Here is a 26413-nt window from a genome sequence, read left to right as displayed (position 1 = left end):
CCGTTTACACACAGGTGTTTGGAGACGCAGATAGCTAATTAGCACAGGTAGGCTATGCCTCTGTCTGTTGTTCGTACACAAGCGCTGTAACATGGAAATATGGCTGTGTGGGAAGCCTATAAAGGTGTAATACATTTCAAATGTTTTAAACGTATTAGTATTTCTCGCTGATAAGAACAATACGTTCCTTATGTTTCCAAAAACATACCACAAGCGTTCAGAACGAGCGTCGGGGCTGTTAACGAAACTTCCCCAGCCAGAGGATACTATTGCCAATAGGAGCTGAAGGTAGTTGGCGTCTATGAATGGGTTAAAGGCTCCATTGATGGTGAAATCATTAGTTGAAAGATGTATGTTGTCTCTTTGAATTATTTAACTAATGATATTTAAGAAGGGCCTTGGGGCCTTGGAAACCAATGGGGGGGGGGGGGGGGTTTAGTGTATTGTAAGTATGTCTGGGTAAGGATGCAGTCAGCTCAGCTTCAGAGAAACTAGTGCTGTCTTTAGTTCCCATAGTTCTCCACCACAGACAAAAGGTTGGGAAAGAAGAAGAACTAGTCTAACCTCATGCTGTTTTCATTTGACCTTGAAAAACCTCAGTGATTTTTGAAGTTTATTCCACTTTTTTTTTTAAAGTCTAATTTGAAGTGTTACATTCTTTTTCCATCACAGAAAAGGAGCCTTCCCTGAGCTGTAAACATGTATCCATCACACAGAGAAAGGTATTATTGACACATGTCATATGTGTTGTGCTAATTCATTGTCCATTTTCCCTGTCCCCAAAAATGTGCCCTCATCTACAAGTCTCCCCTCCCAATTGCCCCATCTTGTCACGTCATGTATGCTCTTATCATATTCTAATCCAGGGATAAAAATTAGAGCACCTACAGTACGAGCGGCAGGTAGCCTAGTGGTTAGAGCATTGGACTAGTAACCGAAAGGTTGCAAGATCGAATCCCCGTTCTGACCCTGAACAAGGCAGTTAACCCACTGTTCCTAGGCTGTCATTGAAAATAAGAATTAGTTCTTAACTGACTTGCCTAGTTAAATAAAGGTAAAATTAAACTGGGACAGAAGTCCAAACTGGATTTTTCATGCCTCATCTTTTTTATTTCATCTTTATTTAACCAGGTAGGCCAGTTGAGAACAAGTTCTCATTTACAACTGCGACCTGGCCAAGATAAAGCAAAGCAGTGCGACACAAACAACAACACAGAGTTACACATGAAATAAACAAACATACAGTCAATAACACCAATAGAAAAGTTAATATACAGTGTGTGCAAATGAGGTAAGATAAGGGAGGTAAGGCAATAAATAGGCCATAATGGCAAAAAAATTACAATTTAGCAATTAAACACTGGAGTGATAGATGTGCAGAAGATGAATGTGGAAGTAGAGATACTGGGGTGCAAAGGAGAATAAAAAAATAACAGTATGGGGATGAGGTAGTTAGATGGGCTATTTACAGATGGGCTATGTACAGGTGCAGTGATCTGTGAGCTGCTCTGACAGCTGGTGCTTAAAGATAGAGAGGGAGATATGAGTCTCCAGCTTCAGTGATTTTTGCAATTCGTTCCAGTCATTGGCAGCAGAGAACTGGGAAAAAAGGCGGCCAAAGGAGGAATTGGCTTTGAGGGTGACGAGTGAAATATATCTGCTGGAGCGCGTGCTGCTATGGTGACCAGTGAGCTGAGATTAGGCTGGGCTTTACCTAGCCAAGACTTATAGATGACCGAGAGCCAGTGGGTTTGGCGACAAATATGAAGCGAGGGCCAGCCAACGAGAGCATACAGGTCGCAGTGGTGGGTAGTATATGGAGCTTTGGTGACAAAATGAATGGCACTGTGATAGACTGCATCCAATTTGCTGAGTAGAGTGTTGGAGGCTATTTTGTAAATGACATCGCCGAAGTCAAGGATCGGTAGGATAGTCTGTGTAAAATGTAAAATGTAATAGTCAGTTTTACGAGGGTATGTTTGGCAGCATGAGTGAAGGATGCTTTGTTGCGAAATAGGAAGCCGATTCTAGATTTAATTTTGGATTGGAGATGCTTAATGTGAGTCTGGAAGGAGTGTTTACAATCTAACCAGACACCTAGGTATTTGTAGTTGTCCACATATTCTAAGTCAGAACCGTCCAGAGTAGTGATGCTTGATGGGCGGGCAGGTGGCGGGCAAGCGATTGTTGAAGAGCGATGCATTTAGTTTTACTTGCATTTAAGAGCAGTTGGAGGCCACGGAAGGGAGTTGTATGGCATTGAAGCTCGTCTGGAGGTTAGTTAACACAGTGTCCAAAGAAGGGCCAGAAGTATACAGAATGGTGTCGTCTGCGTAGAGGGGGATCAGGGAATCACCAGCTGCAAGAGCGACATCATTGATGTATACAGAGAAAAGAGTCGGCCCGAGAATTGAACCCTGTGGCACCCCATAGATACTGCCAGAGGTCCGGACAACAGGCCCTCCGATTTGACACACTGAACTCTATCAGAGAAGTAGTTGGTGAACCAGGCGAGGCAGTCATTTGAGAAACCAAGGCTGTTGAGTCTGCCGATAAGAATGTGGTGATTGACAGAGTCGAAAGCCTTGGCCAGGTCGATGAATACAGCTGCACAGTATTGTCTCTTATCGATGGCGGTTATGATATCGTTTAGGACCTTGAGCGTGGGTAAGGTGCACCCATGACCAGCTCGGAAACCAGATTGCATAGTGGAGAAGGTACGGTGGGATTCGAAATGGTCGGTGATCTGTTTGTTAACTTGGCTTTCGAAGACCTTAGAAAGGCAGGGTGGGATAGATATAGGTCTGTGACAGTTTGGGTCTAGAGTGTCTCCTTTGAGGAGGGGTATGACTGCGGCAGCTTTCCAATCTTTGGGGATCTCGGACGATACGAAAGATAGGTTGAACAGGCTAGTAATAGGGGTTGCAACAATTGCGGCGGATAATTTTAGAAAGAGATGGTCCAGATTGTCTAGTCCGGCTGATTTGTAGGGGTCCCGATTTTGCAGCTCTTTCAGAACATCGGATATCTGGATTTGAGTGAAGGAGAAATGGTGGAGGCTTGGGCAAGTTGCTGAGGGCTGTTGACCGGGATAGGGGTAGCCTGGTGGAAAGCACGGCCAGCCATAGAAAAATGCTTATTGAAAATCTCAATTATCGTGGATTTATTGGTGGTGACAGTGTTTCCTAGGCTCAGTGCAGTGCGCAGCTGGGAGGAGGTGCTCTTATTCTCCATGGACTTTAGTGTCCCAGAACTTTTTGGATATTTGGTTTCTGCACTGAGATGCATTTACCCTGAAATTGTCCTCATAAATTATTGCATTGTGTCAAAGACATTGTGCCTAAACCAGAACAGGATTTGTTTTGCGTTGTGCAAGCTTGAGTAAAATTAGACAAATTATATATGCCATGAAATGGTATTTTGTGGCCTATAGGTTATTGCTCAATGAGAATTCTGAGGTTGAGGAAGTGCTTGCTAATTGCTGTTTTTGGGATCTTTGCTATTGCTTATGCATGTAATATTCTCTCTCCCATTCATTTTAATTTCTTGACTACAGCATTTTATCAGTCAGACATATGCAAGAGCCTACTGACCAAGTTAAGAGCCTGCACTTCATAATACAAGTGAAGATGATGCTAAGAAGGTTTTGACAAGTTTCCAGATTATTTAGCAAAAGGCAATGTTGTATCGTTAACATTCTTAAATTGTTGAGAATTCCATTTGATGAGAACATAATTTGGTCCCTGGAGAGGAATGTGTGGATTAAAGAATGAAACACCTTAGCGCCTTGATAGAAGACCATATGTGAGCTGAGATGTCTACTTGTTGTTGAGTAGTAGTGAGTTAGCGTTTCCACCGTGCTATTTTGGTATTTAGTTGTGCAGTGTCATGTTGCTGAAATGGCCGGACACTTTCGCTGGCTCAGGAATGTTGACGTGAGGCTCACTCGACTCTCAGGGGGGTCATAGAATGAAACCCTTAAAGGAGAACTACAGTCAAAATTAGTTTTTCTCTCACACATTTTATTCTCTATACAAAAACAATAATCTAGGTTTCTGGAAAGGAATAGGGGCAATTCCACAGTAACAGACTCAGGTTTTCACTTAAAATGTATGCCAAACAAAAAACATTGATTTTAAAGTTTAACAAACCAAATAACTCTATTCACAAGGACTACTTTTAACAATTTACACTGAACATTTTACAAAAACACATTTACTGGAAGAACTGTGCAGGTGCAAAGTTTAGGATCAGAATTTTGGTACAATTTATGTGATGACGATTCAAGATGTCTGCAGAATGAATGGGGTATCAGCTATGACATGACACCTTGACTTTGAATTTCTTTTCTTCTTTTCGTTATTGAACTACTGTAGGTGAAGTGGATTTACATCCGGTAACAGAATTGTGGTTACGGAATTTCATCATTGGCCCCTGATCTGTAAATCAAATCAAATGTTATTTGTCACATACACATGGTTAGCAGATGTTAATGCGAGCGTAGCGAAATGCTTGTGCTTCTAGTTCTGACAATGCAGTAATAACCAACGAGTAATCTAACCTAACAATTCCACAACTACTACCTTATACACACAAGTGTAAAGGGATAAAGAATATGTACATAAAGATATATGAATAAGTGATGGTACAGAACGGCATAGGCAAGATGCAGTAGATGGTATCGAGTACAGTATATACATATGAGATGAGTAATGTAGGGTATGTAAACATAAAAGTGGCATAGTTTAAAGTGGCTAGTGATACATGTATTACATAAAGATGGCAAGATGCAGTAGATGATATAGAGTACAGTATATACATATACATTATATTAAGTGGCATTGTTTAAAGTGGCTACCACACAGAAATGCATATTTATGGTTATGAGTGTAATTCAGTTCATGGTGATGTATCCTAAATAGGTACACAAAGGTAGAAATATGCAATATCCTCCTTTGCGTATTTGGGTATTATTCTACACACTGGCTATTCGTTTTAAAGAGCTCGGCCACCAAACGACCAAATTACGTCGGTCCAGACAGGACCAAATCTGAACCAATCATAGACGTTTATGTTCCACAAGTTTGGACATCAAAGTAGAGCACAGTACAGCACAATAGAGTACAGTATAGTTCAGGAGAGTATAGTTTAGTACAGTACATTAGTGTACTCAACTCTAGTATGCTCTACTGTGTACTGTACTGAACTCTACTCAATTCTACTGTACAGGACTGTACTGAACTATACTCTACTTTTCTTTACTGTACTGTGCTCTACTGTACTGTGCTGTGCTGTCCAAACTTGTAAAACATAGATGTCTGATCCGGACCAAATCTGAACCAATCATGGACGTCTATGTTTGGGCTAAATGAAGGCCGGTCCAGACGTCTGTGGACATTGAAATCAAGGCTAGGGCAGACAGACCAAATTACTGATTTGGTAACAGAATTTTCCATTTGAATCACTTAAGAATTCTTAAACTAAGTTGGTATCAGTAAAAACACTAACTAATTGGTAGGTCTACCTTTACTTCTTACTTCTTTGAACTTTTGTTATCCACCCTCATGAGGGAGAGAAATTAGAAAATATCTTAAAGATGTGTGGGTTTTTGGTAACGGAATTTGAAGGCATCAGGTATTCTTAAACTTAAAGAAGCAAGAAAAAAATGTCAACTAAATATACTGTGCATTCGGAAAGTATTCAGACACCTTGACTTTTTCCACATTTTGTTACATTGCAGCCTTATTCCAAAATTGATTAAATAATTTTTTCCCTCATAAAAGATTGTGTCGAGGTACAGATCTGGGGAATGGTACCAAAAAATGTCTGCAGCGTTGAAGATCCCCAAAAACACAGTGGCCTCCATCATTCTTAAATTGAAGAAGTTTGGAACCACCAAGACTCTTCCTAGAGCTGGCTGCCCGGCCAAACTGAGCAATCGGGGGAGAAGGGCCTTTGTCAGGGAGGTGACCAAGAACCCGAAGGTCACTTTGACAGGGCTCCAGAGTTCCTCTGTGGAGATGGTTGTCTTTCTGTAAGGTTCCCCCATCTCTGCAGCACTCCACCAATCAAGCCTTTATGTTAGTGGCCAGACGGAAGCCACTCCTCAGTAAATGGCACATGACAGCCCTCTTGGAGTTTGCCAAAAGGCACCTAAAGGACTCGGAGCAAAGTACAGAGAGATCCTTGATGAAAACCTGCTGCAGAGCGCTCAGGACCTCAGACTGGGGGCGAAGGTTCACCTTTCCAAGAGGACAACGACTCTAAGCTCACAGCCAAGACAACTCAGGAGTGGCTTCAGGACAAGTCTCTGAATGTCCTTGAGTGGCCTAGCCAGAGCCCGGACTTGAACCCGATCGAACATCTCTGGAGAGACCTGAAAATAGCTGTGCAGCGATGCTCCCCATCCAACCTGACAGAGCTTGAGAGGATCTGCAGAAAAAAAATGTGAGAAACTCCCCAAAAACAGATGTGCCAAGCTTGTAGTGTCATACCCAAGAAGACTCGTGGCTGTAATCGCTGTCAAAGGTCTACAACAAAGTACTAAGTTAATGGTCTGAATACTTATGTAATATTTCAATTTTTTTATACATTTGCTAAAAAATGGAGGAAAACCCAATTGAATCCATTTTAGAATAAGGCTGTAACGTAAGAAAATTTGGAAAATGTCAAGCGGTCTTAATATTTTCTGAATGCACTGTAAGTGTTGATATTAGTTGGCCGTCTTTACTTCAGCATTGTTTTGAGGTTATGACTTTTTCTGGTAAATGTTTTCTAAGACTCCTTTTCCATCAGTTGGACAAGAAATCAAAGCCTTTGTTTTATTCCTAATTTTTAGATTGGAAATGGTTCAAAAATGTATATATGCCTTAATCTCTCAAAATATAGACTCTTAGCTTTCATTTGACACCCACTTTGTCATGCTCCTATGAACTTCACACGTTGGTGCTCATGGGTCCTTTTACATGGAATTGACCATAGTCCCCTGAGTGTCATCCCCGTAATGCTTACAGCAGGGGTAACGACTCCGTTTTTTTACCTCAGGGGCCATTTATATAGTTGTCGGCGGAAAACATTGCGAAACAACTCGCATTATTCTATTACCTACATGCAAATATGGCACAAGATTACAATAGCCTAATTGATTTGACAGTTGTGGAGTCCTAGCTTTTTTTTTTATATCATCAGATCTTTTCAAATAATCAGAGGTATTATATGGGGGATATTTACACCCCAGAACTTCTGCATGAAGTAGGTCATTTAGAATCTTTTATCAAATTATTTTACCTGTGGTATTCTGCCATCTGTTTCCCCATTGAAGATGTGTCCTTTGTAACATACCACGTGTAGTTTGGAACAGCTTGGAATTATATTTCTGAGCTATTGCTTCCAGATAACTTATTTTGATGCTTTCATAGACCACAGAATAACTCCTAGGTATTTTCAGGCAGCTGATTGGAATAGGGGGGCCATTTTACAGATCAGTGACTTTGGAAGATGAATTACTGAGGGAGCTTAAGCATGAGATGAAGATCCAAGTGAGGGGGATTAGCCAGTGATGACACTGACTCTGGGTGAACCCACACACCCACGGGTCACTGGGAAAGTGAGTTTAACTCGGAACATGAGCAAGAAGCTAATGTCTAATGCGGTTTCACTGTAAATGCAGTTACTGATTTCAGAAAGAACCAATCAATATCACCTGCCTTCACTGTGAAAGGTTCAGAGTTAGACTTTTTTTTACTGACTTACATTTGAAGTCAGTGTGATGAGGAGTAATGTTGATTGAGAGTCGGATCATTTTACCACAATGGACTTTCTTTTGTGCACTTATTTTTCGCTGAGAGGGTGTTTGTTTGGCCAGAATTTTACATTCTGTTGTCAAGTACTACTGACTCAAAACTGATGGACTGGCCTGATGCCAGCACGTTTTTCCATTTGCCCTAAAAATGCAGATTCCTACAGAAGTGATTTGACCAGATACAGAAAGTGGCCCATCCATCGTCAACACCGCCCATGATTAATTCATTGTTGTGAAACGTTTAGATTAATTTATAATATATGGGCGTGCGTACAGCACGGGAAAGGTGATGAAATATAGATACGTGGGGAGAGTAGTAGTCTTTTCCTTCAGTTCCCTCCCTCTCATCCTGCTGGCTGCCAGCCCAGCAGCTGCTGTCCCACTCACCTCGCTAGCCATCCGCTGCTCACCGTCCCCTCTGATCATACAGCTCCAACTTGTTTGTTTCAATGATTCCTTGTACGTTTCATGGTAATCGACTACAGTGTATATATAGGCTAGTCAATGCCAACACACTCCTGGAATGTGTTACATGTAGCTATACAGTAGTACACACTTGTTTTTCCATGAATCAGTTTCATGTAATAATGTACACAAATGTAATTCAGTTCATGCATGAGTGTGGGTGTGCATGTGTGTAGAGAGGCAGGGAAGGGGGCTGAATATGACCTGGAATAGGTTTACAATAATCTATCCGGACAACCCTGACTTTATTAAGACCTTTGCAGAGCAGTGCCATGTTGAATTGAAAATGTCACTGCCATATTTCCCACATCTCTAGGATACCTGTGCACAACACTGTAAGGGTGGTTTGACATGGCTGCGTAGAGGCTAGTAGTGCAATGAAGCATGTTGGTAGAACGTTGGCGGAGCGTTGAATTGACGGTTCGGTGAGCCCCCCCCCCCCCGGGTCCTCCTTGATCCTGCAGGGCAGCATGGAATGTGCCAGCTGGCCAGACAAAGGCCTGTGTCCCAGAAATGTGTGTCACGGTCATCCCTCCTCCACCCCCCTGCCTCCTCTCCACGGCTCTTTGCTTTCCCTTCTGAGGCCTCGCTTTTGGCTTCCAACCCACTCCCTCCCGGCCAGGGGGAGGGCTCAAGGCCCCATTTTCTCTCTCTCCCTCTGCCCACTCTTGCACTCAGACATGAGGCTTCACAGCGTGAGACATGGCTTCTTTATAACCAAGCTCTCCTGGGCTCCTGTAGAACCTAGATCTGATCCTCTAATGGGAATGAATATGTAATGTATTTATGCTGCAGGACTGATCTTCAGGAGGATTTGAATCCATGTTAATCTATACGTATCATCAAGTCTGTTTATTGTCTAGGCATAGTCACTTTACCCCTACCTACAAGTACATATTACCTCAATTACCTGGACTAACCTGTACCCCCACACATTAACACATTAACTATTACCCACTGTGTGTATGTGTGTATATATAGCCTGGTTATTGTTTTTTTTATTGTGTAACTTTTTTCAACTTTAGTTTATTTAGTAAATATTTTCTTAACTCTTATTTTTCTTAACTGCATTGTTGGTTAAGGGCTTGTAAGTAAACATTTCACGGTAAGGTGTATTCGGCGCATGTAACAAATACAATTGTATTTTATTTGAAGTCTCAACCTGATGCAACTTGACTGATACACGTTGCACTCTGGAGAGATTGGCTAAAAGGGATCTTTTTTTGATTTAACTAGGCAAGTCAGTTCAGAACAAATTCTTATTTTCAATGACGGCCTAGGAACAGTGGGMTAACTGCCTTGTTCAGGGGCAGAACGACTGATTTTTACCTTGTCAGCTCGGGGATTCGATCTTGCAACCTTTCAGTTACTAGTCCAACGCTCTAACCACTAGGCTCCAGCTGTCCTGGAGCTGATCCATCAAGTCAATTGATTAAAGCATAATTCTAATGGCATATTTAATTTTCAATTTTGCTATTTTGCAAACATTTATAAAAGCAATATGAACTAGAGGAGACAATGGCCTCTGCTTAAACGTTTATTTTCTTTTATTCCAGATCATCAGATTGCATTGTTACTTCCGTCCCARGTGTCTTTCCTGTAACTTCTCCCAGGCTAACACCCAAGATTAGCTACCACCCAAGATTAGCTAGCATGATACTTGATACTTATGCTGGCAATTAGTCGCCAAGTTACCAACTTTTTGTTGGTAACTTGGCGAAACATGGTRAGACTGGGCTGTTATTTTGCAGGGAGGTTGTCCTCCGAATTAGTAACGTGCCCGACTTCATTACATCATTCTAGCTTCCTTGTTATCTGAGAAAATGGGACATGTTACTTTCGTCCTGGTTCTCCCCTACATTGCATAGATTAACATTGTATAAACTCAGCTAGTTGTGTAATGTTGCATTATCTTGTAATGTGTTTGAATCTCCCTACAACATCTGGTAATGGATGTCCTTGACTTTCTGCTTTTATTTTCTTCTAAGAGAGATACAATTGACCCTTCTCTACTGTTGTAACCTCGGACAACAGTTTCTAATAAGACCCACTGTCAAAATCCCCTCACAATGATCTCAAACTTTGTTTTTACAATGAAATTAAACACACTATCCCTTGCTAATCAGGAAATGCTTGGGTATGTTGTGGTGGACCGTATTTACAATTGCTTCACGGAAACCTGGTAAAATTGTTTGTAGTGTGGATAGCCACTAACTGTCTCTGAATTCACTGTCAGCATGCAGTCAAAGCTATTAACCACTTTAAGCTAACTAGTTAATGCTTCCATTGTATCCTGATGTCGACAGCAGATGGGAGTTGTGTTCATAACATGGCTAGCTAGAAAGCCAGTATGAGGGTTAGCGCTCAGGCTAGAATGAACGGCGGCCGGTGCGTGGGAGAGAGAATATTTGTAGAGTGTAAAAAGTACTTGCACTCAAAACCATGAACAGGAGTAACCCAAGGAGGCTGAGATGCAAAAATAATATAATACAAAAAGTGAAAGGTGCTAATAAAAAAATGTACTGGACATACGTTTCGGCCTTATGCTTTTATCAGTGCTGTACACACAAATTAAGAAGACACGTACTTAAGACCTGCTGTGTGTAACAAGTGCAACAGGAGCAAGCAGATAGTTCATTCGAGACTGGCGAATCGGGAGTCAATGCATATTAATAAGGAATATATAGAAGAGTATCAAAAATCGATAATTCAAATGCCACATAATTGGAAAGAGACAACAGTCTGGGGTACATAACAATATCAGAGGCAAAAGATATGAAATACTCGAGTAGGCCAAAAAGTTCAGCGGGAGGGACGGGGACTGTTAGTGCGTGTAGACAACACTACAAGAAACATACAAGGTCCAATTCCTCACTAGGCCCTTGGGGGTGTAGAGTTAAGTACAATATCCATCGGGCTTAGCACTGGAGAAGGCGCTCATCCTATATTGCATCTGCAGTTTGAGAGAACACGGTCAATGGCACAGAACTTAAGATCATTCACAGCATGATTAGCCTCATAAAAATGTCTGGCCACTGGTGATTTTAGGCCATTTCTTCAGATGGCACTGCGATGCTTATTATTGCGTAACCGTAGTTGCCTACGTGTAATAAATCCAAATAAATAAAATGTTATTGGTCACATACACGTGTTTAGCAGATGTTATTGCGGGTGTAGCGAAATGCTTGTGTTTCTAGCTCCGACAGTGCAGTAATATCTAAAAATTTCACAACATAAACCTAATACACACAAATCTAAGTAAAGGAATGGAATTAACAATATATAAATATATGGACGGGCAATGTCAGAGTGGCATAGACTAAGATACAGTAGAATAGAATACAGCATATACATATGAGATGAGTAATGCAAGATATGCAAACATTGTTAAAGTGACTAGTGTTCCACTTATTAAAGTGGCCAGTGAAAGTCTATGTATATAGGCAGCAGCCTCTGTGCTAGTGATGTCTATTTAACAGTCTGATGGCCTGGAGAGAGAAGCTGTTTTTCAGTCTCTCGGTCCAAGTTTTGATGCACCTGTACTGACCTTGCCTTCTGGATGATAGCAGGTTGAACAGGCAGTGGCTTGGGTGGTTGTTGTCCTTGATGATCTTTTTGGCCTTCCTGTGACATCGGGTGGTGTAGGTGTCCTGGAGGGCAGGTAGTTTGCCCCCAGTGATGCGTTGTGCAGACCTCACTACCCTCTGGAGAGCCTTACGGTTGCGGGCGGTGCAGTTGCCGTACCAGGCGGTGATACAGCCCGATAGGATGCTCTCAATTGTGCATTTTTAAATGTTTTAGGGTTTTAAGGCGCTGTTGCGCCTTCTTCACCACTGTCTGTGTGGGTGGACCATTTCAGTTTGTCAGTTATGTGTACGCCGAGGAAATTTAAGCTTTCCACCTTCTCCACTACAGTCCACGATCATATCCTTTGTTTTATTGACATTGAGTGAGAGGTTATTTTCTTGGCATCACACTCCCAGAGCCCTCACCTCCTCCCTGTAGGCTGTCTCGTCATTGTCGGTAATCAAGCCTACTACTGTTGTCATGTCTGCAAACTTGATGATTGAGTTGGAGGCCTGCTTGGCCACACAATCATGGGTGGTGAACAGGGAGTACAGGAGGGGGCCGAGCACACACCCTTGTGGGGCCCTAGTGTTGAGGATCAGTGAAGTAGAGGTGTTGTTTCCTACCTTCACCACCTGGGGGCGGCCGGTCAGGAAGTCCATGACCCAGTTGCACAGGGTGGGGTTCAGACCCAGGTCCTTGAGCTTAATGATGAGCTTGGAGGGTGCTATGGTGTTGAATGCTGAGCTATAGTCAATGAACAGCATTCTTACATAAGTATTCCTCTTGTCCAGATGGGATAGGACAGTGTGCAGTGCGATGGCGATTGCACCGTCTGTGGATCTATTGGGGCGGTAAGCAAATTGAAYTGGGTCTGGGGTGACAGGTAAGGTAGAGGTGATATGATCCTTGACTAGTCTCTCAAAGCACTTCATGATGACAAAAGTGAGTGCTATTGGGCGGTAGTCATTTAGTTCAGTTCCCTTAGCTTTCTTGGGTACAGGAACAATGGTGGCCATCTTGAAGCATGTGGGGACAGCTGACTGGGATAGGGAGAGTTTGAATATGTCCGTAAACACACCAGCCAGCTGGTCTGTGCATGCTCTGAGGACGCGGCTAGGGATGCCGTCTAGGCCGGCAGCCTTGCGAGGGTTAACACGRTTAAATGTCTTACTCACGGCCACGGAGAAGGAGAGCCCAGAGTCCTTCATAGCGGGCCGCGTCGGTGGCACTGTGTTATCCTCAAAGTGGGTGAAGAGGGTGTTTAGCTTGTCCGGAAGCAAGATGTCGGTGTCCGCGACGTAGCTGGTTTTCCTTTTGTAGTCTGTGATTGTCTGTAGACCCTGCCACATACGTTCATGTCTGAGCCGTTGAATTGTGACTCCACTTTGTCACTATATTGATGTTTTGCCTGTTGGATTGCCTTGCGGCAGGAATAACTACACTGTTTGTATTCTGCTATATTCCCAGTCACCTTGACAATGGTTAAATGCAGTGGTTCGCACTTTCAGTTTTTCGGGCGAATGCTGCCATCTATCCACGGTTTCTGGTTAGGGAAGGTTTTAATAGTCACAGTGGGTACAACATCTCCTATACACTTCCTGAAAAACTCAGTCACCATATCAGTATATTCGTCAATATTATTCTCGGAAGCTACCCGGAACATATCCCAGTCTGCATGATCAAAACAATCTTGAAGCTTGGATTCAGATTGGTCAGACCAGCGTTGAATAGTCCTTAGCACGTGTTCATCCTTTTTGAGTTTCTGCCTCCAGGAAGGGAGGAGCAAAATGAATACCAGTGTATTGCAAGCCGCATGGACAAGACAGTAGATACACTACATTGTTAGATCCACAGGCAATTAATCTATTGATGGTGTATTCTTTATTTGTAATGAACGATCTGAAGGTGTTGGACTTTTTAATACCTGTACAGGCCACACAATATGTGACGGGAAGAAACRACGGGCATCATCCAAACGTTCCTTAGGAGATTTCGATAAGTCATAAGTGACTTACGCCTCGATCACACCGACAGTGTCATTGCATTTTGGTACGCCAAAACGTTCATTTCCAATGGAACGCTGCGTTTCCCTTGCAGCGTTGTGTTGCAGAGGCAGTTGCAGTGCGTTCTGTGTGGTGAATACGTTGGATTTATCAAACATGGAACATATGCATCAAATTATGGTAGCAAAAGGTGAATGTTGAACTTTTTTTGCGCACATGTAGATGCTGCTGCGTACCATTTTGCGCAATTACGCTGAAGGTGTAATCGAGGCATTACGCATACTTTTGATAAATCCAACATATGCAACACACAGAACGCCCTGAAACTGCCTCTGCAACGCAATGCTGCAAGGCAAACGCAGCGTTCCATTGGAAATGAATGTACTTCAGTACCACTGGTGCACTGGTCAATTATTTCAACTATATATTTTTTTACTCACTGGCTTTCATGTGTTGCTATCCATTGGAGCTCAGATTGGTTGGCCAAAATTCTGGGGCAGGGCTTAGCGAACATCAAATCCAGCAAGGTTTCCCAAACTCGGTCCTGGGCCACTCCCCTCCCCTCCCCGTGTGCACATTTTGGTCTTTGCCCTAGCACTACACAGCTGATTCAAATAATGAAAGTTTGATGAGCTGCGTAGTGTGTGTGTGTGTGTAGTGCTAATCAACTGTGTAGCGCTGAGGCAAACCGGCGCGCCTGGCATGGACGCTCAAACCATGCTCAAAGTCACTTAGGTCACTCGTTTTGCCCATTCTAACATTCAATCAAACAGTAACTGAATGCCTGTCTGCCTGCGACTCACTGTATGTTGGAGCGAAAAAACTGGCCACTGAGTGTGTACGTCCATTATCTTTTCTACATACTCTATATCTGGTTTTAGTCGTTTAAGTTTACACTGAACGCGCTTTTCAAGCCTTACATATTCTCCCACWGTTTTTTCTCCACTGTTTGGACTTTAAAAAAATGCTTAGGCGGCACTACACAAGGATTTAAATGGCAGAAAAAACCCTGGCCTTTCCTTCTAACCTAGCCTCTGTCGAGTACCCAACAACCAGATGTTCCAGGTTTTCAAAGGAAAAGAAAAGTGAGCCTGTGGTGCAACTTCCGCTTTTGGACGTAAACAAGGCGACACTCCATCTTAACTCCTCCACATTTACTGGATTGGTTGAACAGTGCAGTAGAGAACCTGCCCCCGGTAGTTATTTACCAGTAGGTAGAAGATCTAGCTTCAGGCATTTATTTTATGCCTGCTACATTAGGTCATTCCTAACCTAAACCCACAACAATACCCACAGGCTATAGAAATAATGAAATGCCATCCATTTAAAAGATGGGAATGTCTGAGCAATATGTGCCTCTGCAGAACATTTTCTTTTCAGAACTATTTTGTTTGTTTGGCCTTTAAGTTGTTAATGCGTTGTGGTGGCTCATTTGAAAGGGAGCCATTTCCAGCGCTCAAAATGAATCCGAGTGTGAATCTCAAAAAGGGGCTCCCCTCCCACAGCTTGAGTGGCAGCAATGGAATCATGTAAAAGTAACATGCATACGTCCTCCATTTCACCTCCTTGTCTTAGAAGAGAATGGCAGTGAGTGACAGGGCTGCATTGCTAAATAACCTTGTGTGTTTCTCCCCTGAAGGGAACAACCCATCTTCAGTGCCAGAGCGCACGTCTTCCAGATAGACCCGGCCACCAAGAGGAACTGGCTTCCTGCCAGCAAGCATGCCGTCACCGTCTCCTTCTTCTACGATGCCAATCGGAGTGTGTACCGCATCATCAGTGTGGGGGGCACCAAGGTGAGATGTGAACCCCGCTGGCTCTCTCTTACCAACATGGTCCTCATTGTCCAGATTGCCTTTGATGCAGTATGATTGAACAGCAGAGTCCCCTTTGAGTAACACCATTAGTAAGGACCTGCTGTGTCATGTCTGGTAGAGGGTAGTTAGATGTACCCCTGGCTGCTTCCCAACACACATTATAGGGGACCTGGCCTGCTCTTGACTAATGAGCATGTAACATTTTCTAGTCCTGCCTCCCTATACTTGTCCTACAAAGGGTGCTTCAAAGYTAGTCAGCAGACATATTATTATTTTGCTTAGGTTTTTGTCAGTACTAGAGTGAGTGGATGTCCTTACTCAATGAGAATGTTAATGCTCTCACTCACTGAATGGGTTGATGGATTAAAAAGGGAAATGGTGAACTTTAGACACGTCTGCAATTTAGTACATTTTGTACAATAATGCCTTTGTCTGATGTGTTGGTAATGTTGTTTTTCTCTGTGAATGTATTATCAGTAGGCCCCAGGCAAGGTGGCAGAATCAAGCAGTGATGTGTGAAGTTTTCCTTTGTTGCTTTGTTGATTAGAAATAAGCGCTTGATTTATTCCACGGCCTCTGCCATCCATCACAGGCCATCATCAACAGCACCATCACCCCCAACATGACCTTCACCAAAACGTCCCAGAAGTTTGGCCAGTGGGCTGACAGCCGCGCCAACACCGTGTATGGCCTGGGCTTTGCCACCGAGCTACAGCTTCAGCATGTTAGTCACCACTATAGACTGTCTCAAATTCAGAAGAAACACATTTCTAATGGACACTGGTTGACTAATTACTCTGATACTTACATGTAACTTTTTCTTCCGTAGTTTTCAGACCAGTTCAAGGAAGTGAAAGAAGCAGCACGTCTTGCAAGGGAGAAATCACAGGAGAAATTTGAACTGACCAACCCCGCGCTGAATATCGCCGCCCCACAGGTGAGGCCTGGAATTGCAGCTGTTCGATTAGCCCCATAAGTTAACTGCTGAGGCATGACAGATAAGCACATGGCTTAGCAGTGCTACCCTCAGGATCGTGTGTGTATATGACAGATAAGCACATGGCTTAGCAGTGCTACCCTCAGGATCGTGTGTGTATATGACAGATAAGCACATGGCTTAGCAGTGCTACCCTCAGGACCGTATGTGTGTCGTGTGTGTGTGTGTTGTTGTGTTGTGTGTTGGTGTGTGTGTGTGTGTGTGTGTGTGTGTGTGTGTGTGTGTGTGTGTGTGTGTGTGTGTGTGTGTGTGTGTGTGTGTGTGTGTGTGTGTGTGTGTGTGTGTGTGTGTGTGTGTGTGTGTGTGTGATATATAACACATACATACATACAAAATATTATTCTATTTTTTTACTATTTTCTGCATCGATAAATAATAGTGAAGACATCAAAACTATGAAATAACACATGGAATCATGTAGTAACCAAAAAAGTGTTAAACAAATCAAAATATGTTAGATTTGAGGTTCTTCAAAGTAGCCACCCTTTGCCTTGATGACAGCTTTGCACATTCTTGGCATTTTCTCAACCAGCTTCACCTGGAATGCTTTTCCAACTGTCTTGAAGGAGTTCCTACATATGCTGAGCACTTGTTGGCTGCTTTTCCTTCACTCTGCAGTGCAACTCATCCCAAACCATCTCAATTTGGTTGAAGTCGGGACATTGTGGAGGCCAGGTCATCTGATAAGGCACTCCATCTCTCTCCTTGGTCAAATAGCCCTTCCACAGCCTGGAGGTGTGTTTTGGGTCATTCTCCTGTTGAAAAACAAATTATAGTCCCACTAAGCGCATACCAGATGGGATGGCGTATCGCTGCATAATGCTGTGGTAGCCATGCTGGTTAAGTGTGCCTTGAATTCTAAATAAATCACAGACAGTGTCACCAGCAAAGCACCATCACACCTCCTCCTCCATGCTTCATGGTGGGAACCACACATGCGGAGATCATCCGTTCACCTACTCTGTCTCACAAAGACATGGTGGTTGGAACCAAAAATCTCAAATTTGGACTCCAGATCAAAGGACAGATTTCCACCGGTCTAATGTCCATTGCTCGTCTTTCTTGGCCCAAGCCAGTCTCTTCTTCTTATTGGTGTCCTTTAGTAGTGGTTTCTTTGCAGTAATTCGACCATGAAGGCCTGATTTCACGCGGTCTCCTCTGAACAGTTGATGTTGAGATGTCTGTTTCTTGAACTCTGTTAAGTATTTATTTGGGCTGCAATATCTGAGGCTGGTAACTCTAATTAACTTATCCTCCGCAGCAGAGGTAACCCTGGGTCTTCCTTTCCTGTGGCGGTCCTCATGAGAGCCAGTTTCATTATAGCGCTTGATGGTTTTTGCGACTGCACTTTTAGAAACTTTCAATACCCAGTGCACTAAATTTGTTAAACAATATTTTTTTCAATTTATTCTTTATTTTTGTTAATATATACTTTTTTTCACTGTTCAAACATTTACATCAGAAGGTGCAAAGTTGGGGCCTCCCCGAGTGGCGCAGTGCTTGAGGCATCACTACAGACCCGGGTTCGATCCCAGGCTGTGTCACAAGTGGCCACGACCTGGAGTCCCGTAGGACGGTGCACAATTGGCCCAGCGTCATCCGGGATAGGGGCTTTACTTGGCTCATCGCATTCTAGCGACTCCTTGTGGCGGGTCGGGCGCCTGCAGGCTGACTTCGGTCGTCAAGTTGAACTGTGTGCAGCTGGCTTCCGGGTTAAACGGGCGGGTGTTAAGAAGTGCGGTTTGGCGGGTCATGTTTCGAAGAACGCATGACTAGACCTTTTCTTCTCCCAAGACCGTTGGGGAGTTGCAGCGATGAGACAAGATCACAATTGGATATCATGAAAATGGGTGTTAAATACAAAAKAAAATACAAAAATACAAAAAAAGGTGCAAAGTAATGGGCAAAGACACAAAACATCCACATCAAATTTGTATATTTTCTTGATCAAATAACATGGAAAACAACCCATTTTTGTGCGGTATTAATTTACCGTCCTTACAAACCACTTCATGTAAATGTACATTACTGTGTTGTAAATAGGCTGGTCATCTAGGTTTGTACCTGTAGACTTTCCCTCACCATGAAGAAAAACAATGCACAATACAGTAATTGAGTACATTGAGACATCAGCTAGTTTGTGGTGATGTGGTTGTTGGTAGATCATGGTGATTGCAATGCTAGGGTTGTGGGTTTGATTCCCACGGGGGACCAGTACGAAAAAGTATGTGAATTTATGCACTCACTACTGTAAGTTGCTCTGAATAAGAGCATCTACTAAAAAGGAAAAGGAATGAATATACCATTTCAGTTTTCACATAGAAATAAGTCTTTTAAGAAACTAGAAAACATAAGCTATATCAAGCAAGTATTTTTATATTCCATAAGTATTATCAGATTAACGTTTTTGTACAGATAATTATCAATTACAAAAGCTGGTAAACACTCAAATACATTTTTGTAAAAACATTTTCACAAAAGTGGTGCACTGGGCTAGTCCTGTATTAGTGGACTGATATAGACGTCTTCAGTGCGGGCAATCATTTCTTTCTGCATCCCTCCTGTCTGCTAAAAAAACGGAACACCCCCACCCCAAACTACTTCCCATGGCTATTCCTCCAAAGATTCTCTTGTACCATGTTGTGTGCTGAAAGGCATTATGGTTGTTTGTTTCTTGGGAATTAATATGGGATATATAATCACTGGGTTACGTTTGAAGGATTTGCTGTATAAATAATGACAGCTTGAGCCAATGTGGGCGGGAGACACAATTTATACACCGCACAAACTATGTAAATACAAACTAATTGCGTTTGGAAATCACATTGTTATACAGCTCGTTGTTACAGAGCCAACCTGAATCGATGGCTCGGCCAATTCATTTGAATGGCTATTTCAGCAAAGTAATTGGAATCCATTGCTTGATAAGTGCTAGGGCCATTTTGGTTATTTGTTTTTGTACCAACATGCATTGAATGAGAGCTGTGTGTGTGCTGCAAACCACTAACAAGAAGCCATTGAACATGAGTAGCTGCCAACAGTATAAGGCAAACATGTTTTTTTCAGAATAGCGCTAGTCACGGGGGAAGCAGTTTTCCATACTGTCTACAGCCAACCAGAGCCTTTGTGTAACTGTACAATAGCCTCGCTGTTTAGCATATTGGATAAACAGGCGTTAGGCGGCATTCTCCTGGCATGAATTCCTATTATGCACGACTATGAACAATGGGCAGTATAGAGTAGATACCCCGGGAAGTCATTGTTTGGGTATTCATAAATGTGACATAACTCCAACAATACAGCAGAAACAACGGTACATTCTTCTTCATAGCTTTCCTGGTTTGTGATATTCTCGAGTCATGTTTTACAAGGCACATCTTACAGCTGGGCTTATTTTGATGTGATCTGATTTCACTCTGTTTTATCACATTAGTTCCACAAACTATGCCCCCGTGCCCGTTGACACCAGGCGGAAACATTCCTTTGGCTACTGTGGGAATGTATAATGTAATTGCAATGGGGTCACCTAGGAAACTGGCTGGAGCACAGCGCATTTCTTTGTACAGTTCACTGACTCATTCCTCTCCTCCATCTAGAGTGCACTCATCCCTGTACTTTCAGACACACACACACACCACACCACACACCACACACCACACACACACACACACACACACACACACACAGTCTGGCTTTGGCTTTCTGCTTGACTTGTAGATAAGATAAGTCAAACGTATCGATTTGTGTTCTGTGAATTAAACACAAGTGGTGCAGTTTCATGTATGAAATATATGCTGACATTTAGCATACACACGGCGGTCCTAATATGACACCACTTCATGAAATAATTATTGTAATTGACTTCAGTCATTATGGTTATGGCAGATGTGTTGTCACGTCTATGATATAACTGTAAAAGCTTTGTCTGGAGGTCCTGCATTTTAGTGTTGTAAAGCTTATTAGTGACTTTATTCTGTAGCTGGAGGGACAGCTACAAAAGAAGCGTTGTTGATGCTCCAGGTTTTGGTTCCTCTCCCATTGTATTAATTCACCCACACTCCAAACCTTACAAGCCCTGGCCACTGACAAATAGCATGGGTACACCCACTTCTTTCACTGCCTCCAAGGCAGCAGTACACTCCCACTGATGCAGAGCTATGTCGTTAGGGTGCATCTCAACAGTCTAAAGTATATTACTTTCATCCTCGGCTTCGTATCTGATAGGTGAAAGCAATATGCTTGATGTCTATTGGGAATTAGCTTTCACCTGTCCACTTCTTCTTTCACATATTTTGTCAGAGCAGATGACGGAGAGGAGATCAGGAGGCCACGTTAGTCCCCTGAGATGTGAAGTCTGCATTCAGGCGTCAGTCGTGCTGTAGGCGCATCATGGTCATTCATGACAGGAGCTAGGAACTTCCCTGTGAACCGGGGCTATACATGATGGCAGCCATATGAAAAGGGCAGATGGTTGCGCTCGAGTACGAGGGTTGTCTATATTTAATATGACCTCACCGTTAAGAACCCACAAAGAGAGCCGGCATGTACCGAAATATGCCTCTGATGCAAGGGCTTATTAATTAATAACGCTGGTTCAGGGTCTCAAGGAAACCAAGTGTAAAGGAAAGGTATAAAGCAAGGGAAATAGGTTTGACAAAGACTCCGATAAATAAGTCAACAGTGGTGATGTACTTGGTTTGCGGTGGCACAGGGTTATAACTTTGGTTTAATATTTTATAGCTGTTTGAAATTAAAATGTATAGTTTTTAATCATCTCATCCTCTTCCTTTTATGGTCATGAAACTCAGTAGAGCTTTATTCTATAGCCCTACTACATATGATATTTTCCTAGAGAAATTGTTGTAACAATGGGTACTTAATTCTACACAATTAGTAATTACCTAGAACCAAATTTCACAGAATCCAAAAGGAAATTAGCATGTAATTATCATTATACAAGGTAATTACAAAATATGAAGGGAATAGCTGACTGAAATAAAGCATAACCAGCGACTATTGTTTTATCTTGTTTTATTTTTTTTGCATAAAATGGTGTGCACTGGACCAGACAGTATGACACTGAAATATTGCTGATTATTGCTCTTTTTTTTAAGCTCTGTTCATGAAAACACACTTATCTCTCTCTTCTCACTCATTCTCTTTTCCCCCCACGTGGGTGCCCTCTGCCTCGCTGCCACTGATGCACCATCTGCTTGCTCATCTCACAGCTCTCTCAGGTTAGTGTCATGTCTATTACACCTCTTTTCTCTCTGCTGCCGACTGGCACAGAGAGCGCACTCCCTGCACGTTATTCCAAAGTCATTCTCCCCATCACATCCCAGATGCCCTACTTCATGATGCATTTTCAATGGGACTTGGGAGTTCCTAGAAGAACCCCTAGTGTTTCCATGAGCCATTGTTCTCAATAATGCAGTAACAGTATGATGAGGGTAGATTTGGAGAGCGGGAAACAGGAAAAAAAGCATATCATCCCATGATCAAATACAATCTGTCTGTACATTTTAAGGGAAAAGATTCCACTTGAGATATGATCATTTGAACTACAACCCTAATGAGCTATTCCACTCATTAGGATGTAGTACTGTTGTATGTTTGCACTTGCTCCAATTGGAATGCACTAGTCAACGATGAGGGGAAACTGTTGGAAATTTGTAATCCATTATTACTTAAACATGATCCACATTATGAATAATGTAGAGAACTGTGGTCCCTAGCCATTGACTTTGGTGTGTGGAGTTGTCTTAGCTTTGATTTCTTGCTCTTCACTTTTGGACCTAGCTAGCGCTAGCTCTGTTTGAATGCTGGCACTGTGCATTTTTTATCCACGTTTTTTAAGTATAGTGAGGGAGTAGCTAGGTCGTAGAAACAACTTCCTTGGGGGAATACACACAGGCTGACTCTGAGACGAATTAATAATACAAGATTTTCTGAGTGCAGGGGTGTAATGCCTCACGGATGCACTCGGCGCTTGTCGAGCTCAAGTTTAGTTCCCTTTCAGTCAGTCAACTTTGGTACAACATACTATGGGGTGTCGAACTCTCACGACTTCGGTTGAAGGATCTACAATCACTCCTGACAAGGCCAATGAAATCCGGGCCTCACTGGAAGCCCCGCCTTCCACAGGTGATAAGCGTGAGGCTCGGATTCATTCCTTCAATTATTCCGCACTTCACCTCTGTGTGAACAGGAATGATTCACGCAACTAAAACAAACAATTGGAACACGAGAATGTCTTACTTTGCATCAACTAAACTGCCCCGTAGTGGTAGAGCCTGCTCACCCCCTGGACGTTGTGTGCTAACGTTTGTATGGTTCTCATAAGTTTCCTAATCACAAACAGTTATTCCTCTAATTATTTGGCCTGGCTATAGCAAATAAGTAAAATGGCTTACGTGACCGAAATGAAAAAAGGCTAACAAGCCTCCACATTTTGTTACGTTATTCTAAAATTGATTAAATTGCTTTTTCCCGGGGCCTCCCGGATGACGCAGTGGTCTAACGCACTGCATCGCAGTGCTAGCTGTGCCACCAGAGACTCTGGGTTCGGGCCCAGGCTCTGTCGCAGCCGACCGCGACCGGGAGGTCCATGGGGCGACGCACAATTGGCCTAGCGTCGTACGGGTTAGGCCGGCAGGGATATCCTTGTCTCATCGCGCAATAGCGACTCCTGTGGCGGGCCGGGCGCAGTGCACACTGACCAGGTCGCTAGGTGTACGGTGTTTCCTCCGACACATTGGTGCGGCTGGCTTCTGGGTTGGATGCGCGCTGTGTTAAGAAGCAGTGCGGCTTGGTTGGGTTGTGTTTCGGAGGACGCATGGCTCTCAACCTTCGCCTCTCCCGAGCTCGTACGGGAGTTGTAGCGATGAGACAAGACAGTAACTACTAACAATTGGATACTACGAAATTGGGGAGAAAAAGGGGGTAAAAAAATATATATATAAAAAAAAAAAATTGCTTTTCCCCCGCAACCCCATAATGACAAAGCAAAAACAGGTTTTTATAATTTTTTGCTAATTTATTTWAAAAAAACATATATATATATATATATCACAATTACATAAGTATTCAGACCCTTTACTCAGTACTTTGTTGAAGCACCTTTGGCAGTGATTACAGCCTCAAGTCTTCTTGGGTATGACACCTCGAGCCTGGCACACCTGTATTTGGGGAGTGTCTCCCATTCTTCTCTGCAGATCCTCTCAAGATCTGTCAGGTTGGATGGGGAGCGTCGCTGCGCAGCTATTTTCGTTCGATCGGGTTCAAGTCCGGGCTCTGGCTTGGCCACTCGATGACATTCAGAGACTTGTCCCAAAGCCACTCCTGCATTGTCTTGGCTCTGTGCATAGGGTCACTGTCCTGTGGAAGGTGAATCTTCACACCAGTCTGAGGTCCTAAGCACTCTGGAGTAGGTTTTCACCAAGGATCTCTCTGTACTTTGCTCTGTTCATCTTTCCCTTGATCCTGACTAGTCACCCAGTCCCTGCAGCTGAAAAACATTCCAACAGCATGACGCTGCCACCACCATGCTTCACCGTAGGGATGGTGCCAGGTTTCCTCCAAACGTGACACATGGCATTCAGGCCAAATAGTTCAATCTTGGTTTCATTAGACTAGAGAATCTTGTTTTTCATGGTCTGAGAGTCCTTTAGGTAACTTTTGGCGAACTCCAAGCGGGCTGTCGTGCCTTTTACTGAGGAGTGGCTTCCTTCTGGCCAATCTACCATAAAGGCCTGTTTGGTGGAGTGCTTCTGGAAGGTTCTCCCATCTCCACAGAGGAACTCTGTGCTCAGTTTGGCCGGGCGGCCAGCTCTAGGGAGAGTCTTGGTGGTTCCAAACTTCTTCCATTTAAGAAAAATGGAGGCCACTGTGTTTTTGGGGACCTTCAATGCTGCAGACATTATTTGGTACCCTTCCACAGATCTGTGCCTCGACACAATCCTGTCTCGGAGCTCTACGGACAATCCCTTCGACCTCGTGGCTTGGTTTTTGCTCTGACATACACTGTCAACTGTGGGACCTTAAATAGACAGGCCTTTCCAAATCATGTCCAATCAATTGAATTTACCACAAGTGGACAATCAAGTTGTAGAAACAGCTCAAGGATGATCAATGGAAACAGGATGTGCCTGAACTCAATTTCGAGTCTCATAGCAAAGGGTCTGAATACTTATGTAAATAAGGCATTTCTGTTTTTTATTTTAAATACATTTTCAAAAACGTATAAAACACGGTTTTCACTTTGTCATTATAGGGTATTGTGTGTAGATTGAGGGAACACATTTATCTAATCCGTTTTATAATAAGGCTGTAACTTAACAAAATGTGCTAAAAGTCAATGGGTCTGAATACTTTCCGAATGCACTGTACAATACAGAGAATTGTCTTTCAGTATCCACTGGCATACAAATGAAAGGAAGCATTGCAACTCGGGCAATGTTCCTTAGAATTTAAGTCATTTTAAAAGGAAAGAGCCATATGCTGCTTCATGCTCTACAAAGTAATGCGTTTAGCAGCTGTGTGGCTCCCCATGGTTGCTTGTTCAACTTTGAACCTGTGTCGCGGATACAGATGTGGGATCTTCATTTGATCACCCTGTTGCAGGAGAATTTCCTGCAAGGCTTCTGAAGTTTGTAATTTTCACTTTGAAATGTCAGACTTGATTTTCCCTTATGGAAAACGTATCAACCCCTACAAAAATGTCCAATAATTATAAGCCCCATAATAATTCACATTTCCTGTTGCTGTAGGATTATTTAGCAAAGTGGCTCAAATTAAGATCCTACATCAGTATGGTGGTTGATAAATGACCTAATTACTTTTGGCAACCTGTTTTTGGATGAGGTGTCTGAATGTATAGCGACAGCTTGTCATCTTCTTCCTGTCATTTTATTGTACTAACGAGGGCTAATGTTTCAACCATTTATCTTTGTCAGGTAACAGAAACGGTACAATACTAATACAGAATAAAAAAAACAGTTTGAATGTCCCTGGAACAATAAATATCTACTCACATCACAAATGCTGAGCTGCCCTGTTTCTGTCTCATTGTACAGCCCCTGAATGTCAATGCTCTAACTGGCAGGGGAATAGCTATGACAAATAGAAATATGCCGTGTGAAATGAATAGTCATTCCGCTCCCTTTTCAGATCAAAACAAGTTATTCTAATTTAATGGGAACACTGTAGGATATGCTCAGTCCTTATTTTCAGCGTTCATGTTTTCTTAAAGGGATACTTTGTGTTTTATCTACTTCCCTTGAGTCGGATGAACTCGTGGATACCATTTGTATGTCTCTGAAGGAGACTGAAGGAAGTTAGAGGTAGTTTCGCGAGCCAATGCAAACTAGCATTAGCGCAATGATGAAGTCTATGGGCATCTGCTACCATGCTAACATATATACCCATAGACTTCCAGTCATTGCACTAATGTTAGTTAGCAATTGCGCTAGATAGCAACTTCCTTCAAACTGCACACAAACATAAAAATGGTATCCACGAGTTCATCTGACTAGGGAAGTTGATAAAAGGCCTCATTGCCAAAATACCGAAGTATCCCTTTAATTCCCGTAACAAGCACACCAAACTCCGATACAGACAGAGATATCAGAGAGAGATCCCTATGTGTGGTCTGTTAGTTCAGAAAGACACATGAGATGGACACATCACTTATTCATCCACGATTTTTAACCAAGAGCTCACATTTGTATTAAAAACGTATTGAAGTGAGCCCTGGTTTGTC

The 26413-nt window shown here is 42.8% G+C and overlaps 1 protein-coding gene across 4 annotated transcripts in view; it reads left to right on the top strand.

Moving 5' to 3' along the window:
* LOC111975883 (homer protein homolog 3-like) overlaps positions 1-26413 on the top strand; it is a 47471-nt gene that overhangs the window by 1431 nt on the left and 19627 nt on the right. For 2 of the 4 annotated variants that reach the window (XM_070447505.1, XM_024004553.2), the window contains exons 2-5: positions 673-722; positions 15479-15635; positions 16249-16380; positions 16486-16593. In XM_070447505.1, the coding sequence (XP_070303606.1) occupies positions 700-722; positions 15479-15635; positions 16249-16380; positions 16486-16593 (420 nt within the window). In that variant the 5' untranslated portion in view covers positions 673-699. Of the gene's footprint in view, positions 1-14; positions 48-672; positions 723-15478; positions 15636-16248; positions 16381-16485; positions 16594-26413 lie in introns of all 4 variants that reach the window. The other 2 variants (XM_070447504.1, XM_070447506.1) reach the window with 2 other exon arrangements.

Source organism: Salvelinus sp. IW2-2015, linkage group LG16 (assembly GCF_002910315.2).
Source record: "Salvelinus sp. IW2-2015 linkage group LG16, ASM291031v2, whole genome shotgun sequence".
Taxonomy (NCBI): domain Eukaryota; kingdom Metazoa; phylum Chordata; class Actinopteri; order Salmoniformes; family Salmonidae; genus Salvelinus; species Salvelinus sp. IW2-2015.
The sequence above is the reverse complement of the archived record's forward strand: the minus strand, read 5'-3'. Positions and strand labels throughout refer to the sequence as shown.